The sequence below is a fragment of the Apteryx mantelli genome, chromosome 4, assembly GCF_036417845.1.
Source record: "Apteryx mantelli isolate bAptMan1 chromosome 4, bAptMan1.hap1, whole genome shotgun sequence".
Taxonomy (NCBI): domain Eukaryota; kingdom Metazoa; phylum Chordata; class Aves; order Apterygiformes; family Apterygidae; genus Apteryx; species Apteryx mantelli.
In genome coordinates this window covers 60,770,967-60,794,767 of record NC_089981.1, presented here as the reverse complement: position 1 = coordinate 60,794,767, position 23,801 = coordinate 60,770,967, and the positions used below count along the sequence as shown (strand labels likewise).

At 36.9% G+C, this 23,801-nt stretch overlaps 1 protein-coding gene across 1 annotated transcript in view; it reads right to left on the bottom strand.

The window, feature by feature from the left end:
- NPAS3 (neuronal PAS domain protein 3) overlaps window positions 1-23,801 on the bottom strand; it is a 644,696-nt gene that overhangs the window by 200,697 nt on the left and 420,198 nt on the right. The window contains exon 5 of the mRNA XM_067295593.1: window positions 3,843-3,932. Within this exon, the coding sequence (XP_067151694.1) occupies window positions 3,843-3,932 (90 nt within the window). The remainder of the gene's footprint in view (window positions 1-3,842; window positions 3,933-23,801) is intronic.

Genomic DNA, 23,801 nt, shown 5'->3' with positions numbered 1-23,801 from the left:
CATTGAAAAACAGGTAGAGCATGGTAGTTGAGGTTTGTGCTTCGTAAAGCAAAAGAAATACATAGCAGTTACAAAGCATCCTTAACCTCCAGTGATTTATTGGCCCTCAGCCAAGTTATCAGGGGAATCTAATTCTTCTTTATTATTCAAATAAACCACATTTGGCACCATGGTTCCTTTTCAGAATAGCTTCACAAATAGACTGAGTACTGTCATTTATTTGACCTTGTACTTGTGTGCTGTAGCTATAATTTTATTTGCCATTCCATAGAACTAATGCACAGAAAGCCAAAATATGAAGATAGGTTATACTATTAGTAACACAGTACACATGCAATATACCTCTTGCTTTTACCTGCTTCCTTTTAAAAAGGACAAAATCTCAACAACAATTTGTTCTTTTTTTCCTCCTTCACCTGTATTACCTCTTATTATGTCTGCAGCTGCACTGCTCCCTTTTACTGAGCTTTCTTTAAACAGGCCAATTTGCAAACCCGGTCTGTCCCCTGGACAGCTAGAAGCCACCGTACGAAATATCTTACTCTAGGATGTGTACTTCACAGAAAAGAAAGAGGAGGAAAGTAATGTATAATATCCTGCATGAGCACCACTTTTAGCGAGAGATGATTAAGAATGTTTCCTGAAAACGAGTGTCCTAGCCAGCTTATCAGCTATGGCAATTTATACAGACTGAGGATATAACTGGGAGATTTTGGCTCATTTCTTTGTCCTTTATTCTCTTTCTTCTCTCACTTCTTGTTTTCAGCTAACACTGGATCTTCCTGTCTACTTTAAACATGTATTTGTATTCTCTGAAACTGCTCTAATTCCAATTCCACAGTGAACTGCTCAGGAAGAGCATCCTAACATCCCTGTCTCCCAAACTAACTTAAAATTCTTGGTTAGCATTAGCTAGAAGATAAAGTGCTCAAAACATATATATTTATGGGTGTCTCCAAATGCAAGGTACATTCATTGTATTGTCAAAAGAGTATTTATTGTAATTTTTATTTACTGTTCAAATACTGCTAGTTTTGCCACAAGTAACTTTATTATCATCATTGCCAGACTACCTCCAGAGACATTTGTTTCATCAGATTTCTTTACCATTACCCTTGCAGCTATCTTAGAAAATCAGCATCCATTTGTTTTGTACCACTGGCTCTCAAAGTTCAGAAAAGAGAAGAATTGGGTCCAGTGAAAAACTGCTTTCACCTGCTACATTCAGGTACAAGGACTATTTTCCCTTAGCTGAGAGACATAAGATTTTTTTCTTTAGTAAGTACAAAATATATTGTACATCATTTCCATGCATACTAGTTAAAAAGGAGAAAACAAATGAGGATGAAGCCTCTGAGAAGTCTTTTGACTACAGAGTAAGACCCTGAAGCCAGCACTGGAAGATTAGTCAAATAAAAATGCTTGTAATGTACATCCCGAGTTTCTGAACTTGCAAAACTACCTATAAGTTGCATTCTATATTAATATATAGTTGGGGAGTATCAGGATAGCAACCTGTCAGTGTTTACCTGCAGGCATTGCCTACAATGCAAGGAATACAATACCACATGTATCACATACCAGTGTTCCAGAAATTCAGATTTCACAAGCTTTTTAAGATTGTTACAGTGGGAAGAGTAGCATTTCCATGTAGAGTCTGAGAAATGGTTTTATGGATATTTTTGCTAATGTTTCCTGTAACAAATAACACTTTGAATAGTCATGTAGTGTCAGGAGCTCCAGCATTCCTTTTGCCATTGCTAGAGACCTAGCTATATAACAGCATACCAACAGAACAATACATAAACAAGTACAAATACAGTAGGCTTGAAAAATACAAAATATCTCCATAAAGACAGAAGAACAGTGAGAATCAGAGATGTTTCAGTGGATCTCAGCAGATTTCACCTATAACTCTATTAAAATACATAGTCCTGGTCCTGATTTTTCGTTATCAATCACTTCTGCAGTGAATGCAAAGAGATGTTTGTACTGATACATCAAATACTGTAACACGCACACACATGCATATAATTGTTTTGTTTATCTGAACCCTTGCTCGAAATGTATATGGGGATAAAGATGAAGCGTAAAGCCTCAACAACACAATATAAGTTTAGAGTAAGGAAAGATTTACCAACTACTACAGCTAAAAAGACAGTGCAAGAAAATGCTTTTAACAGGAGACTAGCATAGGGTTAAAGCCAAATTTTTCTTGAACAGATGATATTTCAGATGGCCACACTATTCCAGATGCATCAATTTCCTTGAAAATCCAATCCATATATGTGCATATGCTGTGCTGGCAGGAGGACTGACTGAAATGGCCAAAACCCAAGAGCTAATATTCTTTTGGCCAGAATAATGCAATTATTATTTTCCTAGCTATCAGTCTAAGCATACAGAGCCATCTGTTATGCAAAGCAAACATACACATCTCAATTACAGAAAATGCAGTTGCCTTGACAGAATTTGGATTACACCACTAACCAGGGCTGTAAAATTTGTTTTAAGCTAGTGTATAATGGATGCCTTTCAGGAGTTCCCTAATTAGCATTTACCTGCTTAAGCTAATTATCCATCCTTCTTCTTTACTGGCTTATTAAACTTTGTTGGATACTGTGCATAAAAAATTGATATGAGCATAAGACAATAATAAACATTAAAGTTCTGATTCTTTATTGTATTAGCAACATAGTGGCACACAAATTTCAAAATCTGAGATTCTTGATACTAGCTCCCAAACAGATTAAGGCAGGGATTAAAGCCTATTACAAAACTAGGGACTTTAATGAGAGACAAAAATACTGATATGAGTTAGAAACAGCTCTGTTTCCAGAGGCACAAAATAATTACTGTACATATTACAGCCAAATGCTTGCAAGGTCTTTGAGGAGTTAGTGAACACCTATTCTGATTCTCACCAGATAATATTTAAATTTGGTCCTTTTCTGCATCAAATGTTAGTATTTTCCACTTCATTATTGGTTGGGGTACAGCAAAACTGACAGTTTCCAGTACTTATAGTTGCAGTATGGTTCCCGATTTAAAGAAGCTGAAATAAATATTATCTCAGCTTTTCTTTTCTCTCCTCAGGGTGACTGCACTGGAAGCAGATTATCCTGCTCTGAAAATCATCATGCAAAATCTCGCTGCTGCATTTCTAAGTCCAAGCAGAATGAACCCCTTTTACCTAAACATTTCTGAATGCAGCAGGAGTAGGGATAAACAGCAACAAGCAACTTTACGCCCACTTTTTTCCAGCCTTTTAACCTCTGAAAAACAGTTTTCAGCAATTAAATTAAAAAATCAAACTGCTATATTTAATGAACTTGTCTTTTCATATTAGTGAACATTTGCAAAAATAGCAAAACATGTCCTTGTTGAAACCCTCCCTGAAAGATATTTTAATGGTCTCTTTCAGCGTTTCTTGACTCCAAATGACTCCCTGTCATCGTGTCAGCTCCCTGGATAATACAGGGTACTCCATAAACATCCAGTAATAGGGCACAAGGGAAGTACTATTAGTGTGTCCCTTTCCTACCAGGTATAGAGGTTTAAAGTTCAAAACAACTGAGAAAAGAAACTTCATTTGTTCTCAATAAATTAATAACGATCCTCCGTGGCAAAAAGTTTTCAGGCCCAAGTTTATCTTATCTGAACATTCAGCACTGATAGATACGTTTTTCAATTACTTCTGAGGATGAACCACATGCAGCTTTAAATAACTAATTCAATAATCCATGCAAAATACAGAAAACAGATTATTAGTTCCTTAAGCATGATAAGCAGAAGAGTGCATCGTACACAATTATGTTCCAAAATTGAAAATATTTACTTACTTGGGACAGGCCTAAATAGATGGAGACAGTTTCTGAAATGTACAAAAATTTTCCTTCTTGATTTAGTGCAAATACAAATCCATCCAGGGACTGCAAAGTAAGAAAAAAAAAAGGGAACAGATTGATATAAAATACTAAACTGAAGACAGAAATAGATTCAAAGTCATCACAGCAAATTGAGGAAAATGTTCTGAATTCTGTAGGAATGTTTTTAATTTGAATCCTTAAGACAATTCCTTTATGTTCTATCTACATATTAACAAACATGATTCAAGTAACTCCTAAACTCTAAGGGTTTTTTGTCATGCTTACATCTGTCATATACTATATAAAATTTATCTCATCTGCATAACAGAAGAAATATAGAAAAATAAAATATTCTTCAAATTTTTACAGGCACAAATAAATAATGAAAACAAGCCACTTTCTGAACTAATGGTATGTAAGAAAACAAAAAAAGAAAAATACAGAATCTAAGGAGAGAATTTGCCCTTCCAAAAACTCAAAAAGAGAAAATAAAATTCTATCATCACTTGGACCACTATGGACCTTAATAATTTGTTAATTAATTGAGGAGTTCGCATGCGCGCGGGGACACACACACACACATTTTCCTTTTGTGAGAAAATAAACAAAGCCAATCAGCAGATTACTGTCAAATATGTTTACAGCTTAGGTCTACAGAAATGTTATTAATTTCATCCCTTCTGTGTAAAACTTTTGATGAGATTTTATTCTGACAGGTTCAAGACTTTGGATGTGGTTTCCGTTGCAACTGCAAAAATCAAAATACAACTACACAGATTAATGCATACTTTTTGAAACACGACTTCAGTCAATAAACAAAGGACTATATTCTAAACTGATACATGGAGTAAATCACTGCACATCAGGATGAAAATATACCTCTAGGAGCAAGAGCAAATCTTCACTAGGACTAAACTGCTTTTCATACACTATATATGCCTTTACTTTTATGCCTTTTATGAGGTTGATTATAGGCAAACAAGCATTTACTATTGCAAAAAGTAAAAACACAAAATGATAGGGATTAGTAACACTAATACAACTCGGGAAAAACAAGAAACATCTCTAATTCAAGCCTTGGGATAGAGGTATGTGTAAAATAAAAATGTACTATTTGAGAGATCAACGTGGTTTTGGAAGAACAAGATAAGAGAGATGCACACAAATTTGGAGGAAATGATGCCAAAGTCACTGTGATCATTTCACTCCTTTTCAAATACAGAGCAAGCATTTTTGAGGCTTTTTAATTTTTTGATTCCTTTGCTTCTTGATTAATTTCTAACACACTGCTGGTCAGAAGCTGACTTTGGCAAGTGTTCACCCCTCTCTGATGTAGTAGGTGGTGGAATTAGTTCAAAAATCTGTGTTTTCTCAAAAGAATAAACCACACATTGGAAAACAAACCTTCACTAAAGATACTGCATTAAAGAAAGACTCTCTAATTTATATTTATGAATTAATAAAAATGTAAATCTACATAGATTTCCTTCATATAAAAACATTTATATTATGCAAGCCATTTATAGCCTCTTATAAATCATAATCATTTCTTTTCAAACGATTAACATCAGTTCCTTGAATTTTAACATCAATAACAGGTGGAAAATTTGGAACAGTGAAGATCAAACTTGGAACCATACAAGGACAATCAAAACCTTTACACATTTGGTCTCCCCCACTACGTATCATTTCTTCTGCTACTATCCACTTTCCCTGTCACAGAAAGATCAGAGGAGTAAATCTTTAAAGGTCTTGGTTTAAGTCTCCCTGATGCTCTATTCCATGTTCCTTTGAGGAAACTGGTTTAATCCTCTGTTAGAAATGACACTGAGAACCGTCACCCTGATTCCCTGGCCACCTAGATGAGCTTGCTAGAACGCCATTCTTCACAGGCAGCAATAATTTGCCACCCTGAGTCAGACTAATGGGCTGCCTGCAGTGGTTGGGTTTCCTGGATCTGACAGTGTGGACCTGGATGCCTCAGAATACTGTTTGAAATATCAATAATGGCTATGTAGGTAATGACAAGCCTGCTAGAACTGTCTTTCTAATCTCAGGTTGTTACTAGTCGGCCTGACCATGACAGCTGATATTCTTTATAATTATTTTTATAACTAGTCTGCTGAAGTCATTTCGTTCTTCCTTTTTTGGAATCCTGTTATGTTATTGGCTCAATAGTATCTGGATGCAAGAAGTTTCACAGATTATTTTTATGTCATAAAAAATAGTTATCATATAAAACAGCTCTTCTCAGTTTTTAGGTATCCAGCCTTTCAGTCTGTGTGGTCTTCTTGCTCTTTTACTGGAGAAAGGGTCCATACAGTAGGAACACATGTATGATTTGTTCTGTTTTGTACACTGTATTACTGCGTAATTATCTGGCATTTCTGGATAGGGTGTTGTGACAACAGCAAAAAATAATTCTGAGTCACTGATGGCTTTCCTGCTTATTTTCTAAGTAAACACCATCTTATTCAGGAACTCAGACTTCTTAATAAAACAAGAGTTGGTAAAAAAATTTTAACATTGCTTAGGCAGAAATATTTTCCTCAGTGTTGTTCTTGGAATTGGCTGAAACCAGTTTTGCTGGAAAAATATAAATAAGTAAAAGTCTCAGGTAGGCACAAGAGCAAAAAGACATTTCAACCTTCATGAATAAAATTTGGAGAAGTCACAAGCAACGGGAAAGAGTCTTAAAGTGAGAGGTGTTAGACATCTTTCGCATCACTCCCTTCTTCACTTGTGACTTGTCCATGCCACAACCTACTCTGAATCACTCCTCTAACTGAATCAGTTTTAAACCTTTATCCTGTTCTTTAATTTCTTTCCAGGAAGCTATGTCTTACTTTTGTCTGCTAGTTTTGCAAGTGGCATCTTAGGAGGTATCACTGATGGACTGACAGGGCCAGTGCAGGATACTCACAACTTCTTTGACTTCTTGTATGACTGGTCACTTCTCATGCCATAAAATTACTTCATTATGCCAACTGAAGCTACTAAGTGGTGGTCATGCCTCTTTTCTCAATTTCTTTTCACTCTTTTCACTCCTTTCCTTCCTTCTTGTAGTTATGCTTGAGTGTACAAACTGACAGAATTCAGCATTTTGCTCAATAGGGCAAAATCAGAAAGGTGATTTAATCATACTTTGAAAAAGCCTGATTATTAGCTTATGGAACAGCTAACTACTTCCTCACCCAAAATGCAAAGCCATTAGAACAAAATCCCAGAGAAGTAAGCTCAGGCTCTAATATTAAAGAAAAATGACAATAAAAATCTGATAAGAAATAGCCCGCTTTCAATGCAAGGCCGTTGCACCACCAATGTGAAAGAGCTGAGCTGGACCAAACACTTTTGTGCCAATGTTGTTGTTCCTTATACAGGTCAAACAGTAGTTCTGAAGGACTGCCTCATTCGTTATTCATAGGTATTATTTATGAATATTTATTATTTAAGTAATGCGTGTTGAAATTTTTCAATTTTTCATAAAGCGTCTGTCCTTTGTGCATGTCAAGAGAGCAACAGACTTCAGACAAAGGTGGCAGGAAATGTAACAAAGGTATCCTGCAGAGCAGTACAGGATACCATTGTATACTACCTATTTACAATCAATTTTGTATTAACAAGGAGAAATCTTTGGAACTATTATTTGCATTGCAGATGTATAACTAATGACACAACAAATGCAAGAAAAGTACTGGATTTAGTCAGCTTTCAAATCTCTCTTTTAAAATGAGTGCCATAGTGTTATTTCCAGACAGGATTTTTAAACAGTTTCACTATAGTTCAAAGGCAAATAGGATTTGTGTTTCAGATTTTCCACAGTCATCATCAACTATAATATAGAAATAGGGCTTGCAAAGGTCACTGATATTTCATGCAATTTCATAAAATGTCCTACTTTCATTGAAGGAGAGGCCATGAAGATCAAGGTAGAGCATCTTCTGTTAGCAAAGGATCTTGAGTTCATTTCTTTTTTATTTTTATAAGTGAAGTTGACTGTCAGAAACCCTGTCCTATCCCATCTTAAAAATGGTCAGCGTGACCCCCACCTGCCAGTTCTGGGCACACTTCCATTTAAGGAAGACTGGCAACTTCCCATTTAAGCCTACACTTACTGGTTATGTGCAAAATGTGATTAAACCTGAAGTTTCCTAGTACTTTTGATTTCAGAAAGCCATTATGTATTATGCTATTTCAATCACCACAGGCTACTTTTTATTTTATTTTTTTTTCAAACTGCCCCACTGTTTTCAACAGGCGCCAATTAAGATTCTGGGGTCAAAGCGTTAATTACATCTTCTTACCCACTATGTAGAATTTTCTGATTATTAACCAAGGTTGGATTAAGATGAAAAAGAACCGACAGAAATGTTAATGCTTGCCCCTCCTCAAGAAGATTTATCCTAATACCATGCTGAAATCTATATGCTTTCTTCAAAGCAGTTAGAGAACAGAATCTAAGAGGAAACACTAAAATAAACGTTTTAAAGACATGCAAGTATCTGCATTATTGAGCCAGTTTTCTTATTCCTGAACACTGTTCTAAGCTAGCCAGACAGGAGTGATACAAGATTTCCTTTGTCACATACCAGAAAGTCAATGTGGGAGACATGACGGAAGACAGACTCAGATGTAAAAGTCACTTGCTACAGCACCTCTGAATAATAATGCCAATAATTATAATTTATATCCTCTGACATCAGAATAATATGAAAATGTAAGGTACAGGGTTTTAACCAAAAATACTAAGTGCTTCTTACAGTATTTGTAGACTATTAAGGTTATTTCCTTTCAGGATATGAAACTAACTGTACCACATTGACTGAATATGCACTAATGTATAATGCATTGTACTAAATGGATTTATATTTGTCAGAGGAATTTTGTCCCAGCTATTTTTGCATATTCCCACCACAGACAAATTTAATTCACTGTGGTCTTACTACAGTGTCCTTCTGGAGAACACCCTCATATTTCATACTATCCATGAAGTCCCTAATTCCTTCCAGTGTATTCCGATGCTGCAAAACCCCCCTGTTACCCTGACCTAAACTCCAGTTAGAGTGAAGAATTACCAGTAGGCTAGGTTATTTTAATGACAGATTATTTTAAACTAAGCCTTCACCATCTGTTCCACCCCCTAATTATGAATGCAAAAAGAACATATTTCACAATTACATCAGTAAAAAGTAAGATATACATGATTTAAATGTATGCATGTGTTCTTTGTCCAATGCAGCATGCATCTGTGATGTTTTGCTCCTAATTCAGGCTCTGATCAGGAGATAGGGGCTGGGGATGGGAATGCTCCCCCTGATAAAATAGATTAATTGATATACTAAACTTTTTCCTGGCAAACAGATCATCTTAATTAGAATTTTTTACTGTTATGACATAATGATATTATAACTGGAGCTGAACATTAACTTGAGGACAAAGCCTGCCACCAATTAGACATATAACATCCAATAACAGCAAAAATATTTTAGTCTGATTAAAAGAGATACAGTATGGGACAGAATTGACAGTTACCTAAGCAAATAGTCCCTCTCTTGTAATAAAAATATCATTGCATACTTTATTTGTTATAGTATGGCTTTAAAAAATGTAAGTTACTAAGGATACCAAAAAAAGTGAATTTCAATTCAGCGTGGTAACCATTCTTGGAGGAGGGTTTAAAACGAAAGGAATACACAGCAACAGCATAGAGAGCAGGCTAACAGAAATCGGATTCAAAGCTTCAGTGCCCACCTACTGTGCTTTCACTATTAAGATATCAGGGTAACATCCTGCAGCAACACCAACAAACATACAAAAGCATAACTACTTAGGTGGAAAATCTGACCCTGGGCTTTCGCAACTAAGTACTGTGAGACGACTGGAATGTTATTCCTGGAAACATGACCTTGTGTGTGATGCATTTGATACACATGAATAAAAACTAATAATTAAAGTTTGATTATTCACTCACTCACAGATATCTCTAAAAGCTTTATTCCCTCTCTTCCAGATTTTTTAATCTCTTGCAGAGAACAAAATTTCCCAAATAAAACAAAAAAAACCATGGGTCTTGCTGCAGTGTTCCTTGGGCTACAAGCCTTCCACAATAGATTAAAAATCCCATCATCAAACACACAGAAAACTCTGTTTTCAACTCTCATACCACTGTCATTTTTTATCGCAATCCACCATAATGGTTACATGGCTATTGACTATAGACTTCTTGTGAGTTAATGACATATAGTTGGCAAAAAACCAACTACAGTAAAAAGATGAGGTAAGAGGAGAAGCTCAAAGGAGGTGGTTAGAATGGACTTTGATGCCAGCTTCCTAATTTGTCGTGTTCGTGCTCTTTGCTCGTGTGGTCAGGATGCAATTTATGACAACAAGGAAGTGCCAAAAAAATAAATGTGTCAATAATAAGGAGAGCTTTTTTATAGCTTGAAGCCAAGAAGCAAGGAATGAAGAATAAACTTTACTGATTCCCCTGATGCATCTTTCTCCAGACTTACAGAATTAAGGGTGTTTATGTAACGAAAACAGGAAAAGCTTGTAGGGGCAGCTTTACCACTTGATTGAAAAAAGGGATTTTGTTCCAGATCAGGACCCATTGCAAGTAAAGAGTATAGAGGAGAAAAGTTTAGAGGTGAGAATAACATCTGAAAGCTGGCAATTGGGTTCTTAAGGTGTACTCCCAGGTTTATTCACTGATAATAGATTGGCAAATATCAGAGATGAGCCTGAAAAATCACTGAAAGAGTACAAATCTCTGAGCTGTGGGAGTTCAAGAAAAAAATCAGAGATTAAGAATTTGACATTTTTTTGTATGCAAAAGCAAGAAAAGATTTTTAGGGATCTCCAGCTTGTAGATAGTAATTTAAATTTGATTTTTTCTAGAAGGCCACTCTATATTGCCGAATCCAAAATTATCCTGACTGCATATCAGAAATAGCACAATGAAAACTATCAAGACCTGCTGAAAATTTGGCATCACAGTGGGGAAAAAGAAAAGGAATATCCTTAGATTATATTGTAATGCTGTTAGAAGACAGAAAAATAGCAAGAGACCGACTAATGTGAAAAGAAATTCCAGGACAGGGAGCTTGCACGTATTTTGTACCCAGTTTATCAGAAGATAAATTATTTTGGCCAAACCTTTCATATAACATGCAGACAACTTTATCACAGCAAAAATAGAGGAAACAACAACAAAACTGAGTTAAACGATAGAGCCCCGGTGATTTCTAAGTATTTCTGTGAAATCTTTCGGCCAAGTACTTATACTATTTTGCTATATCCTACGTATCTCTGCTCATTATTATGCTTATTTGTGATTAACTGATCTAAATTGCTGGGCTGAATTGCTAAAATTTTTCATGCAGGCCTTTATGTGGAAGATAACTGGAAGACACACCTATGTGCAGCCGGGGAATTAAACTATTTGTTAGAAGCAGTCTCGTGCTTCATCCAGTACAATGCTAGCACAGCTGAAGTCAGCCGGCTGGGCAGGTTAATTATGTGAGGCTTCCATTGTATTAAGATTTTAACAGTCTGATGACCTGCTACAACTTGAAGCTTTTGAATGGTTTTACATCAATGACAGTGAGGAGGCAAACTCCTCTGAGTAAAACATTTTCAAAGGTGAGTAGTACCCAGTAATGAGAGAAGAGTGAGTTTACCTCCTTTGCTTCCTTTGCAACAACTGGAAGATGGTAACTGATATAGTAATCTTTTACATGGCATGCAGATAATTTTATAGCAGTTTTAAAACAAGAAGACATTCAGTAAACTGTACATTCCCTCTGTGTGTATCAGTGTTTTCCAGTCTGTGGTCTGCAGACTGATTGAGGTCTTTGAACTTCAGTGGTTCCTTGTACTACCTCTTCTGAAAGGGTCTGTGAAAGGTAACTGAGAAAAGTAAGCTTACTGTCAATAAACTTAGATTTTCCACACAGCATTTACACCACAGTAGACAATTTTGGGGGTCCACTAATATAAAAAAAAAAGGTTAAAAAACATGTTTCTTATTGACTAACATAATTCTTCATTGTCCATTCTTCTGCATAAACAACTTATTACTAAAATGAAAACTGATCTACATTAGTATGTGCTATAATAACCACTGTTGAAAAGCAAGTTAAAAATGTACTGGGCAAAATATTTACCCTCTGTCTTTGATACTCTCTTGTCCGAGAGGAGCAAGATAATACACCAGCGTAAAGGAAGAAGGAGAAAAAAGGGCTCCTGAGGGAGGGATTCAGATCTGTCTCACTTAATTAAAATTCAATTTTGTGGGAGTTGTGTATTAAAGCACTGACCTTTCATCCTTAATATGCCAATTCATGATAAGCTCCTAGCCCAGAATTATATAGGATTCCTAGTTTTGGCGCCAGACTGTTTGGCCAGCAGACTGTAATGCCAGTAACTGCCTGCCATCTAATACAATCAACTATATCTATTTAGGATGAGAGTTATCATACAGAGATTACATTACATATCTCTTGCCCTGAGAATGGGGCCCCTTCAGGTCAGGGTTGAGCATATACCTGGCTTTGGACTGGCTTTGCTTTAGACCTACGGGATTCAACTGTCCAGTGGTTTCTGCCCTTCATCTGCTATAAACATTCCAACTGTATATACATTTGTGCACAGGGAGGTGCTGCCCCAAATAAAGGACTTGACACTGTGAGACCTGTATAGTATTTATTACCATGAGTGCTGACCCAGTAATAGGAGCAATGATAAATAGTGACTTTTGGCAGTGTGAGGGCTCACTCTCCAGACCTGCACCTCAGACCATGCAGCAAGAGTTTCCGGGACTCTGACCTGACTGGAATGCTCTGCAGATGGAAGCACCTATATGAGCAAAATTGATTGTGGGAGCCATAAGTATTTTTGTGGATGTATGTAAGCTCCACTCAAATTAAATACTCATTGTACATATATATCTGTGTATTTGGTTAGGTTTTTTTTTTTAGTCTATACAATCTGATGCTATGTCAAAGTAAATGGATAAAACTGTATAAATTTTTGCTGGCCAAAAAAACTAGGTTAAAAATTTTAGGGAAGAATTTGTGATACAGAGTTAATTGCAGTTAAAATAACATCTGCACTCAATGGGTGCTCAGATGCTGCAGTGATTGATCCTGACAAGTGGCTTGCTGGAATTAGACCTCTAGCCCAGAACTGACTACATGTGTTCCCACTTGCATCACAGGATTTTATACATACGAAACAGAGAGGCTGTGCTCAGGGACGAACAGGATGACAGACTTAGTTTAGCATATTTAATCTATTAGATGGCAATACAGATAACCAAAATGGATCTGAATGGGAAATTGAGTTGAGTTCTTTGCCTGGCATATCATACTGATTTATACCCTTCTTGAAAGAGGAACATGTCGAGAATACCTTACAAATGAGGGAATATAGAAATAACAAGAACACAGAATACTAAAAATGAATCCAAAGTCCATTCAGCCCAGCCACATTTCCAACTGTAACCCTTAGCAGGTAGGTGGAAAAGAACAAAAGCCTGTGTTTTTATCTTCATCCTCTTACCCCATGTTGTAACCCAAAGGAGACAGAGCCTAGTTCTAAGCAGCTGAGAATTCTTTAAGCTGTCATTAGTCCTTGTATTAATGTGGGAGATCCACTTTCTATACCAATTCTTCCTCCATTTAGGGGAGTGTGGAGCAGTTCTACAGCTTTGACGATCTGAAGATCCACTCTGAAGATTTCTAGGATCCATATACAGCTAGACTAAATTAGAGCAGTCATTTGCTTCTCCAGTAAGACCAGCACATAAAAGCCTCCAGAACTGTTAGTGTCATTTGATGCCTTAGTCCTGTGACCCTCAAAACAACAAGAATCCGGACTGCCGTGAACCAGAACCTTCTAGTTCCAAAAATTTAGGTTTTTATAGGCGGGAACAAACACACTTACGTCCCTTTGAGGACTAGACTGTGAAGTCATCCTTCCAACCTTGAACTTGGTTTCCTATGCTTTGTATGTCTTTGTCTGTCTGTCCTCCTACTAATAGCCTTCTAGCCCACGAGTAGTTTTGGTAAATTTGGCAGGGGTCAGAGGTCCCAGAGAAATTCCTACAGGTTTGGTGAAAACAGACTGATAATGGAGAGGAGACCCTCTGAGAGCCTCGGCATCAGTAAAAGCCGCAGTAAGAGTTCCTACAGTATTAGACACCACATAATTTACATAGCAAAGAGACCTTACACATGCCCTAAGCACAGGAAAAGCCTCAGCCAGCTTGCACTGTCTTAGACACAAAAGTCAATAAAAGACAAGATGAAAGTCTACAGAAAACTATGCTGTGCTCTTCTGGTACTCATTTGTGTCCATTCCGTGCAGTTAACAACAGGGAACACAGGAGTACTGTGAATACGTGGGACTAACAGGAAAAAAAAAACACCAAACAGTTTATTTCCTGAAATGAGTTAGAGAACTCCATTAATAGTAGAAGTATTTCAAAACTCCCCTGAAGTAATTACTCAATATTTCTGCATTCTGTACAGTAAAGTTGATATCGCTACACTGTCTTGCAGTGCTTCCTTTAAGTGTTTTGAGGCTAGAATGCTTCACTCCAAAAACATATTTCACAGACAGGTGGGAATGCACATTTATGTGAAAATCAATTATTCTAACAGAATCCGAGGTCTGGTCCTGAATGATTTCAGGAACTCAACTCAGTTTGGCACCACAAATCACCATTGCTACACTGACCTTCCACTTCTGTTTCACAGCTGGAATGTGAGTCTGGGTGAGAAGGCAGCATGTAGCTCTGCCATCAACAGGACTCTAATCCCACTCTAGGCTGTGAGGAAATGCTGCTTTTCTCCCTCCCTCCCTCCCTCTTTTTTTTTTTCCTGAGCTCACCTCTAATGCCTGTGTAGGTAAAGATAAGTACGGATTTTGCTGTTTACCAGCTCATTGCATAAATTCAAGCATATCAACAGCACAGAGGAAATCTTTCAGTGAAGGTTTATATTCTTTTTTTAAAAAAAAAACAAGTTAATATATTATAGTGGCACCTGTGACTGCTGCGATAATTAAGGGCCTATTTGTATTTCCATAATAAAATCCTATTTTCTAGGGTAGGGAGGGGCAAATGGGTTATGATTTGTCCATATACCACCAACAGAAGCCAGAAATACAAGGTTTCAACCAAGAACATTTTTTCCGTTAGAAATGCAGTTTCACAGTTACCTACGCAAAAACGTTCCCCTGTCTTTTTACCAGAGGGCTTTAGTGTGCAGCCTATTATGCTATGCCCTTAAGGGCTCCCCTGGAGCAGCTGCAGCATAAAGTATCAATAACCTGCTCAGGAAAGGGTACTCAAGATTTCCTTGACACTGCAGAGTACAGTAGCTGTCTGTTGTGCCAATAATCCACACACCACATTAACTAAAGAGCCCCAAATAAGTCTTGACACCACCAACCCTAATGCTATTTATTGCACATGTCAACAATCTGTGTGCTGTATCCCTTGTCCCAAGTAGGAACTGACACCACTGCTCCAAACTGTTAGTATCTGTTTCAGTACAATTTGAAACAGACCTGGAGATTAAAGTCTCTCCCTAAAAAGATTGTGATAGAATTGCCTTCATCTCTGGAACTGATGCATGAAAACTCCTCCTCTTGCCAAATGTTAGCACCATTTTCCCATTGATTCAGAACCACCCAGAAAAAACTGAGGAAAAGTTTTAAGTATAATTTCTTCTAAATATGATGCTTTAAACACAAAGCATAAGTGTACCATCCTAGCTTTCCCTGCTTCCATTATGATATTTTAATTCTTTCTGAGCCACTAAAAAGTCACATATCTTTGGAATTGTCTCCTGCCTCAGGCAATATCTTCTTCTAGACCCTAAGCGATACCTTACATGTTTGTTTGGTTCTCTAAATCTCAGACAGTTGCTTCCAGGTGTCTGGGCATCTTTACCGTGCAGTTCTAAACTCTTGCTTCTCTCAGTGCTGGGACTAACAAGTGACTCAACTTTCCCCGATTCCAGCAGGTCCTGCAATGTTGCATTTCAACAACTTTTCTCCCAGGTGCCGCTTATTTTCAAGTCCTATTTGTGGTGCATCAATGTAAGAACTTCTAGAGCAAGTTTAAGTTCAATCTTCTTGTAAAAAATAAAATACAAAACAAAATTTCCTCAAACATCCCTTTTTCTGTTTCAGTAGCTTCTTTTTTTCCTCTATCTTCTTCCCTTTCTTTAAATCTCTGGAAATTTGCCTTTAGCCAGAATCAAACAGGCAACTAGGTGCTGTCTATGCTTTTTACACTGCCGTGTGAGCACCTTTCCAGTACAGCCTCTGTTCCATTACCTTGCCCAAATGAGCACGCTGCCTCACACACAACAGACCAAGCAACACAGAGGTTTCTGCCCATGAATTTGCCATTTTAATTGGCAGCAACCCTTTCTACTTAAAATAAATAAATTTAAGTGGCCATGCTTTAATGAGTTCCAACATTTATCTGAATTTCTTCAATCTGTTTTCAGTCACTATAGTGAAAAGGAAATGGTGTTTTATCAGTCCTTCCCTGATTCTGGTTTGAAACCAGATGGGAAAGTTCAGAAGCACACACAAAAAATAACTGCAACAGAAATATAACCAAATGTTTTCCACATCTGAGAAGATTGTTTGAGTTCTGAGTTAGGGTTTGAAACTACACAAATTTTTCAGCCTAGTATTATCTCTAGCAGGATTATGATTCAGCTTGCTAGAGGTGACTTCCTATGGTACTTAAGGCTAATTATTTTTATTTCTAAATTATTTTTTTAACAAAAGATAGAATAAACATTCCAGACTGCTTAGATATTCAAAATGCTTTTTGATCCTAAAAGATGGATGTTCACGTTGCATGAAATTTTAAAGCATCCTTGTTTCACATTGCATTGTAACTTGACATATATCTCCGGCTATACTTTGTTGGAACAAAATTCTCCCTCACAAGCTACCTGTGCCTTTGCCCAATCCTGCAATGAAGTCACTATCCTACCCAATGTTATCACAATCTATTATTAGAATTATTTATGAAAACTCATTTAATATTACAAATGTAGAACTAGAATTTCCAATTAGGAACCCACAAGAAAAAGAAAATGGTTTTGGAAAGCAAATAGAAAATATGTATATGCTGCAGCTATTTGAAACTAGTGTACCAAGAGTCCCAGATCTGAATATCAAATTCTGCCCACAGCTATACTCCTACAGCTCTTACTGATGCCAAAACTAGCTCCTTCTAAAGAATCTCACCTTTTTTACACCAAATTCTACACTTTAGTGCAGATTTTTTTTCCTAAACTGCTCTTTAATAATAATCTGAAACCAACCCAAATCTAAAATCCTAATATCTGATAGATTTGCTTTTGACTTTATTCCAAACAAAAGGGACTTTAAGTACCTTAGTGATATGTTCATTAAAATGTGCAGACAGATCGGTAGATAGACTACAGGCATCAAAGGTAAAATAGATTAGATAAAAACAAAGAGTATGGGTGAAAATCCCTGTGGACGGCAGATCCATTGCACACAGACTGTAAAGCATTCCTAGAGTCTGTGAAGGTCCAATGACAGATTGCTATTGCTAAAAAAGAAATTCAAGCTGTAAAAATGTTGTAAAATTAACAATTTGATTCAGAAAGCTACAGACAAGAATTTAAATGCATACAAACATGAAATCCCAGAACTTAGACTGAAACTTTATCAAAACAGGGGATTTCCAGAGACAACCACCACTACCATTGACCAACAATGATTATAGTCTCTGTTACAAGCAGCAATATTTCAAAAATCACAGTTATCCAACTACTTAAAAACTCTTTCCTATTACACACTAAAATGTTATGCTTTTCATACGAATAATATCACAGCATAAACTGCTCTTGCAAATATTACAGCTTTAAATAGCATTTACTATTTGTAAATGCTTGTTGAACACAGCAGGTGGCAAAATGATTTAGCATCATGAACAAATACGTATGGTTGCTTGAGCCCAAATTTTAGAACAGATAAACCTATTTTCTGGCCCTTCGTTTAATGGACTAGAAATAAGCTAAAAGGCAGCTAAATCATTGCACCTATTCTAGCAACTCGCTGCTTCAAGTGAACTTTCTCATATCAAGTACTGTGCTTAAAACAACATAAAAGCAGATTACAGGTCTCACATATTCCATGAATGGCTCATCTGCAATATTTCCTCTTACAGTTTTCAAGTTATGTAGCAACCTAGGATTGTGCACTGTGGAAAAAAAATACACAAAGGTAAAAGCAAGAGCACAGTGTTATGTAGTCTAAAATCAATGGACAGAGAGAGGACATTAACCAGGAGGCTAATAAAAAGATGCTGCCCTAGACAGTAACATAAAGAGCCCTGATATATCTTCCTCTTCAAAAATGCTATTCTTTATGCCAATTTCCCCTTACCATTGCAGTAGTTTCTCTGTGTGTATACACGTCATCTTACTTTTTTTGTCTTGTTCCAATTTTATGTTTGCATTTTATTTTCTCATTTTCTTCCTGCTACTCCCCTGTTTCTCTTTACTAGTTTGATGTTTACACAGACCTTTACTAGAATTGCAGGGTTTGGAGAGATCCCATTTTTTTCCTTTGTTGTAATGCCCACATTTTTTTTCCCAGAGAAAAGATAAGTTTACCCAGAAAATAAAAAACTAATACAACCTTTTGCTCATCAACAAAGTATGTCTTGTTGTAGCCAGGAATAAGTTAATAAAACAGGGAAAAGGCTTAGTGGCTTAAAGAAAAAAAAACTCCTTGGGGTTATGAACGAACAATGTTGTTTTTTCTTCCCAGCGTGCAAGGATTTAATTAAGTGATAACAGTCACCTTGGGGTGGCTGCACAAGGCAATAATATCTAGGTGAAGAAAAATGCTGGAGAGTTGAGTACAGTCAATTTATCTTCAGAGAAGGCAATAAATGAACAAAGCATAGGTATTTGGCTGATTGTTTTGGAATGTTTCCATTACTGATAAACATCAAAATAAAAGGACAAAGATTTGGTATTTTCAGTATCTGAAATGTATTAAATACAAAAAGAGGCAAAGGAATAAATTGGTGTGAGGTCATATCCTAGAGTTCTAATTGCAAATGGTTTGGTAATTATTCAAGCTAAACATAGAACAAGGGAATTTTAATGTTGACACAAAGGATAGAAATACAGCTGAGCTGTGTATTTATAGCAAACACAAAACACTGGATGAATTTCATTCTGGAGAAAAAAGTGGTAAGTGTAAATGGAAAGAAGTAGCATATATTAGACAAATACATACAACTTTGTGGCCAACTATCAAAATTCAAGGATTTAGAAACATGTTTGTGGGAGCTCTAGAAGAAACAAACAGCAAGCTCAATTGTCTGTAAGCCTATGCTCTGCTATCCTCATAAGCAAAGAAAAAGGCTTGCGAGAAGGAGGAACGTGAAGCAGAGGGGAAAGATGCTCATGTAGAAGCATTCTCCCTTACCACAAAGATGGTACAAGTTGCTTTGCATTATTTGCAACACGAGGTTCGAAAGGAATACGTGGGCTCTCCTTAGGGAGTTTGATGTGTGCAAAGGAGCTCTGAAAGCTATGCGCCCACTTCCAGTAACAGTACTTAGTCTTCCAAAATTAACACCAGCTTGGAGCCCAGCAGTTGTTGCCAGTGTGGGAGGAGGGTGAACAGTCAAAGTCTGTGCCAAATGGACACAAATCAGGCTTACGACGGAAGAGGGTAGAAGCAGCGCAAGCATGCTGATACTCTTGGGAATTCACCGCATTCCATTGTCCCTCTCAAGCTGGCAACTCTCATTTTGCCTTCTGTTTTTGTACTTCTCCTCAATCCGTCCCCAGCACTAAAGCAATTGAATAGCTATTTCCTTAAACTACAACTGGGTTAACTCCTAACCCATACACTTTTGCATGAGGAGGATGAAGCCTACAGAGAATTGTTTTTTAACTGTGTAGGTAGATATTCTTTCAAAGAGAAAAAATAAGTCAATAATGAATGGTTCACACAGCATCCTGTGTAAAAATATGAAGTGTGTGTGTGTGTGTGTGTGTGTGTGTGAGAGAGAGAGAGAGAGAGAGCGCGCAAGTAAGCAAGCATATTTGAGTTTAAAGAGAAATACAGTTTCTGAAAAATACAGAATGCTTTGAATTTGAAGAAAAATCTTAAAGAAAACAATTTCTCTAAGCTTCCTCATTATGACTTGTCATGTATGTCCAGCTATCCTATTTAACTAAAGCACTACTTTTCAGGGCCTGTCTTTTCAAGGCACTAATGTAAGATCTATTTTGACAACTGGTCCCACTGCAGTTGCTTTCCTCCTAAAACCAGCATGCCCTTTTAAAAGTCTTCATCAATTACATACAGGCATTCATTTCTCATCTCCAGAAGGCTGAAGGTTTGCAGCCTGTCTGTAGCTGCTGCTTTGGCCTTGACAACGTGATGCCAGTAGACAGTTATCTCAAATACAACTGCAATCTTTCTGGTAATCTCCATTAAAACACTAGGGGATAATTTATATGAAACAAACTCCTTCCTCATTTTAGAGATGTCTTCTTCAGGTCAAGATTGGGACACGTCACCAAGACTTCTCTTTCATAGGTTCTAGTAGTGGACCAACGTTCCCAGGTTGCCAATCCAGCACCTATTCTGAGCTCCACAGGGAACATAAAAGGTGTGAGCTTAATTTATCATAGAATTTAGGCATGTCTCACCCCAACGCACCCTTAAAAGTTTCAGTAGAGAAGTATTGCTTTTAAAATGGTTTAAATCTTACCACTAAGACCGATATTTAATCTTTGACTTTGTCTGAACTGCAGGGCTGGGGAGAACAAATATAACAGATTGGCTTTACTATTTTGAACTGCTTATGTTCTTTTAAAACCTTCTATTTTACACAAATTAATTTTCAGAAGTTTTAACAATTTTTCCCTCAAAAAAATTTTAGGGGGCACTCGTTACTGTAATCTTCTGGAAGGCTCAAAGTCTAATGTCAAGGGACTAGCAAAGAGGATACAGATTCCTGGTTCCTCATTCAACAGTTCAGTCATTGTGTGAACCGCTCTTCAAATCTTACAGCACCTTAGTTTTCCTCATCTACAACATGGGAACAGACAACACCAATCCTTCTAAATTATCTTGAGATCACTGTATTTTAGAGAATGTGCAAGCATGGAATACTGTTATAACCGAATATACAAAGTAGGGATTTGAGGCATTTTTTACACCACTGAGAGACAAAAAAAGACAGGAAGTAATTTTTTTAGACTGAGGCACAAACAATTTCCATTAATGTTAACAGAAGATTTAAAACTGATGCTGCATGGATCATATCGAAGAGAATAACTTGAAGATTAGAAAAGCAGTATCTGTTCACATTTAGTGTGAAAATCCCCGTTTATTTTTTGTCTTAAAAAAAAACAAAACAGAGAAACAATCACCTCCTGCGACACACATTTACAAGGCCCAAAGGATAAAACCACTTGCTTTTTCATTATTAGCCAATTGGCTATCTCTTACCTGATGCACGTTAAATACATACAAACACACACGCACACATCTATATAAAAAAGTCACCATTGATAGGTATATGCAAGCTAGCACCAGTCGAAAGCAGACTGGAAGTGGGAGCAGTGGATGCTCCTGTATTTATCCTACTGAGGAGAAGAGGTGGTGGAAGTTCTATGAAGCTGCTATTTTGCATCCATCTTTTCTACTAACTCCAGATGAGAAGATAAGTCTCCTTAATCTCATTGCTGACCCTGTATTTCCATATGATTTCACAAGACTGGTTCCTGTTTGTCTCTCTGTCCATCCAGACATGTACTCTACTCAGTCCTGTCCAACTGATCGGAAGAAAAGAGAATAACAAATTTACACACCTCATCTAGCACACATATGTTTATTTGGTTTAGCCTTTCTGGAAGGTAGGTCCAGTACCTGCCTTGGCATCAGTTTTAGAGTATGAGCAATGTCCTTTTAAAGGCCACCCTTGAAGAAGAGCACAATGAACAATCCTGCACCTTTCATTATACAGCTACCAGAAACATCTAAGAGCAAGTGCAGAGGCATGAAAATTAACTGCCTACAGATTCAGGAAAAGCACAATATTTCAGTTCACATTTAAAAGATTTTATTTACAAACATTTAGAAACTATTATTAAAAAAGAGGGAAGATTAAATTTCACGTAATATAGTAGCCAAGGATCCTCTTTCCAGCTATCAGGGAAGTTCTATGCAGCCATGGAGATGGGGCAAACAGACTGTCAATCTCTAGCACCTTGAACTAAGATACAGTATTACTTTGTTAAGTATGATCTAGATGCATTTGTAAATTCTGGTCCTAAAACAAATGCTGTATTGCAATAGTCAGAAAATAAGGAGAAAATGTGATTAACTGGGTAGTAGTCTTGTTTACTTTTTAGGGTTCTTTCATGAGAGTTTTGCAGGTATTTTTTCTCCTCATAAAAGAGAAGAAACATGTACTAGAAATATGCACTAAAATTTGACTTAACAGAATAAAACTGTTCCACAAATGTCTGCCATTAAGTTATGAATTAAGATATAGTATTAGAGTGTAGATTTTAGAATTAGAAACACAATATCCATTTCAAGTGTGAAATTACACATTCACTACTATTACAGCCTGAAATGCATACAGCATAACAGGAATTAAATCCCAATGAACAAACCTTTCTTAAATCAGAAAAATTTTCTTTTAAATCAAAGTCAAAATTTATGCAATATAAGTGGGTTGTTTTTACAGACAACGCCTTGGTGTTCAGCGTTCTTTTTCTCTCCTTTTTTCCTTTTCATTTTATTTTTTAATGATCAGTGGAAATAAATGGGATTTTAACATGTGAAATTCAGATAAATTGATTTCCTGCACTACCAGTTGGTTCAGCATCTCCTCCTTCCAGCTCATCACCTCTGAATAGCTTCACCTGCTTTGAGGTACTGCTGTGCCAAATCAACCTGACATCTCTGGGTCCTCCTTGCTACCTTCAGGATACAGAGCACTTCTTCTCAGTAGTAAAGACTCGAAGTAGGTTCCAGAATGTGCTGGAAGGAGATGAATTTGATGGTTTTGAAGGATGGAAAGGAAGAAGATTTGAGGGTATAACTTTAAAAAAAAAAAGAGATAGAGAGAGAGTAGTAAAAGAAACAAGTTAAAGCTCTCTTGAATGGGGGAAAATATTGGAAACCTGCTGAAAAAATGGGCAGATATAATAACTATAAAGTATGGAATGGGGAAAAAAGGGAGAGGTAAAGATGGACCAACAAACCCTGAAAATAAAATTCAAAGACCAAAAATGTGCAAGAGAAAATAGAGTGGGGTTAAGAGGAGAAGGCAAAAGAAAAGCAGGAGAAAACCTTCACCTTCTCCTGCAGTTCTAGTGAATCATTTAATAGAAAGCTGTGTGAATAGAATAGAATAGAATAGAACTACTGTGTGAATGTAAGGGTATGCTATTCTGAAGGTATCTGGTGCTGCAAACAGTGCCAGAAAAAGAACAAATAATAACATCCTCTTCAGAGCAGATTACAAGACAAAGGCACAGGCAAGGACAAATACCAGTTCACCCACATCTGAACTGAAGCAGAAATGAAGGAGGAGGATTTCTGTTCCTGTGAAGGTTCTTTTCCCCATCCTTTCATGCTACCAACCTCTTCCTGCCAGGAATAACTTTTATTCCTTGCTTACAAAGACTGATATTTTCTGCCTCTGGAAAATGGTAGACTGCACCAAATGATAAATTTTCCCACAGTATCTTCCCATGAGAGAATACCCCTGGGCATACCTGCAGAACATCTTGTTCTTCCCCTTGGAAATTACTTCATGTTTTCTGCAATGTTTAAAAAAATATTGCCCAAACTTTTTAGCTGTGTGAATCTGTCCAG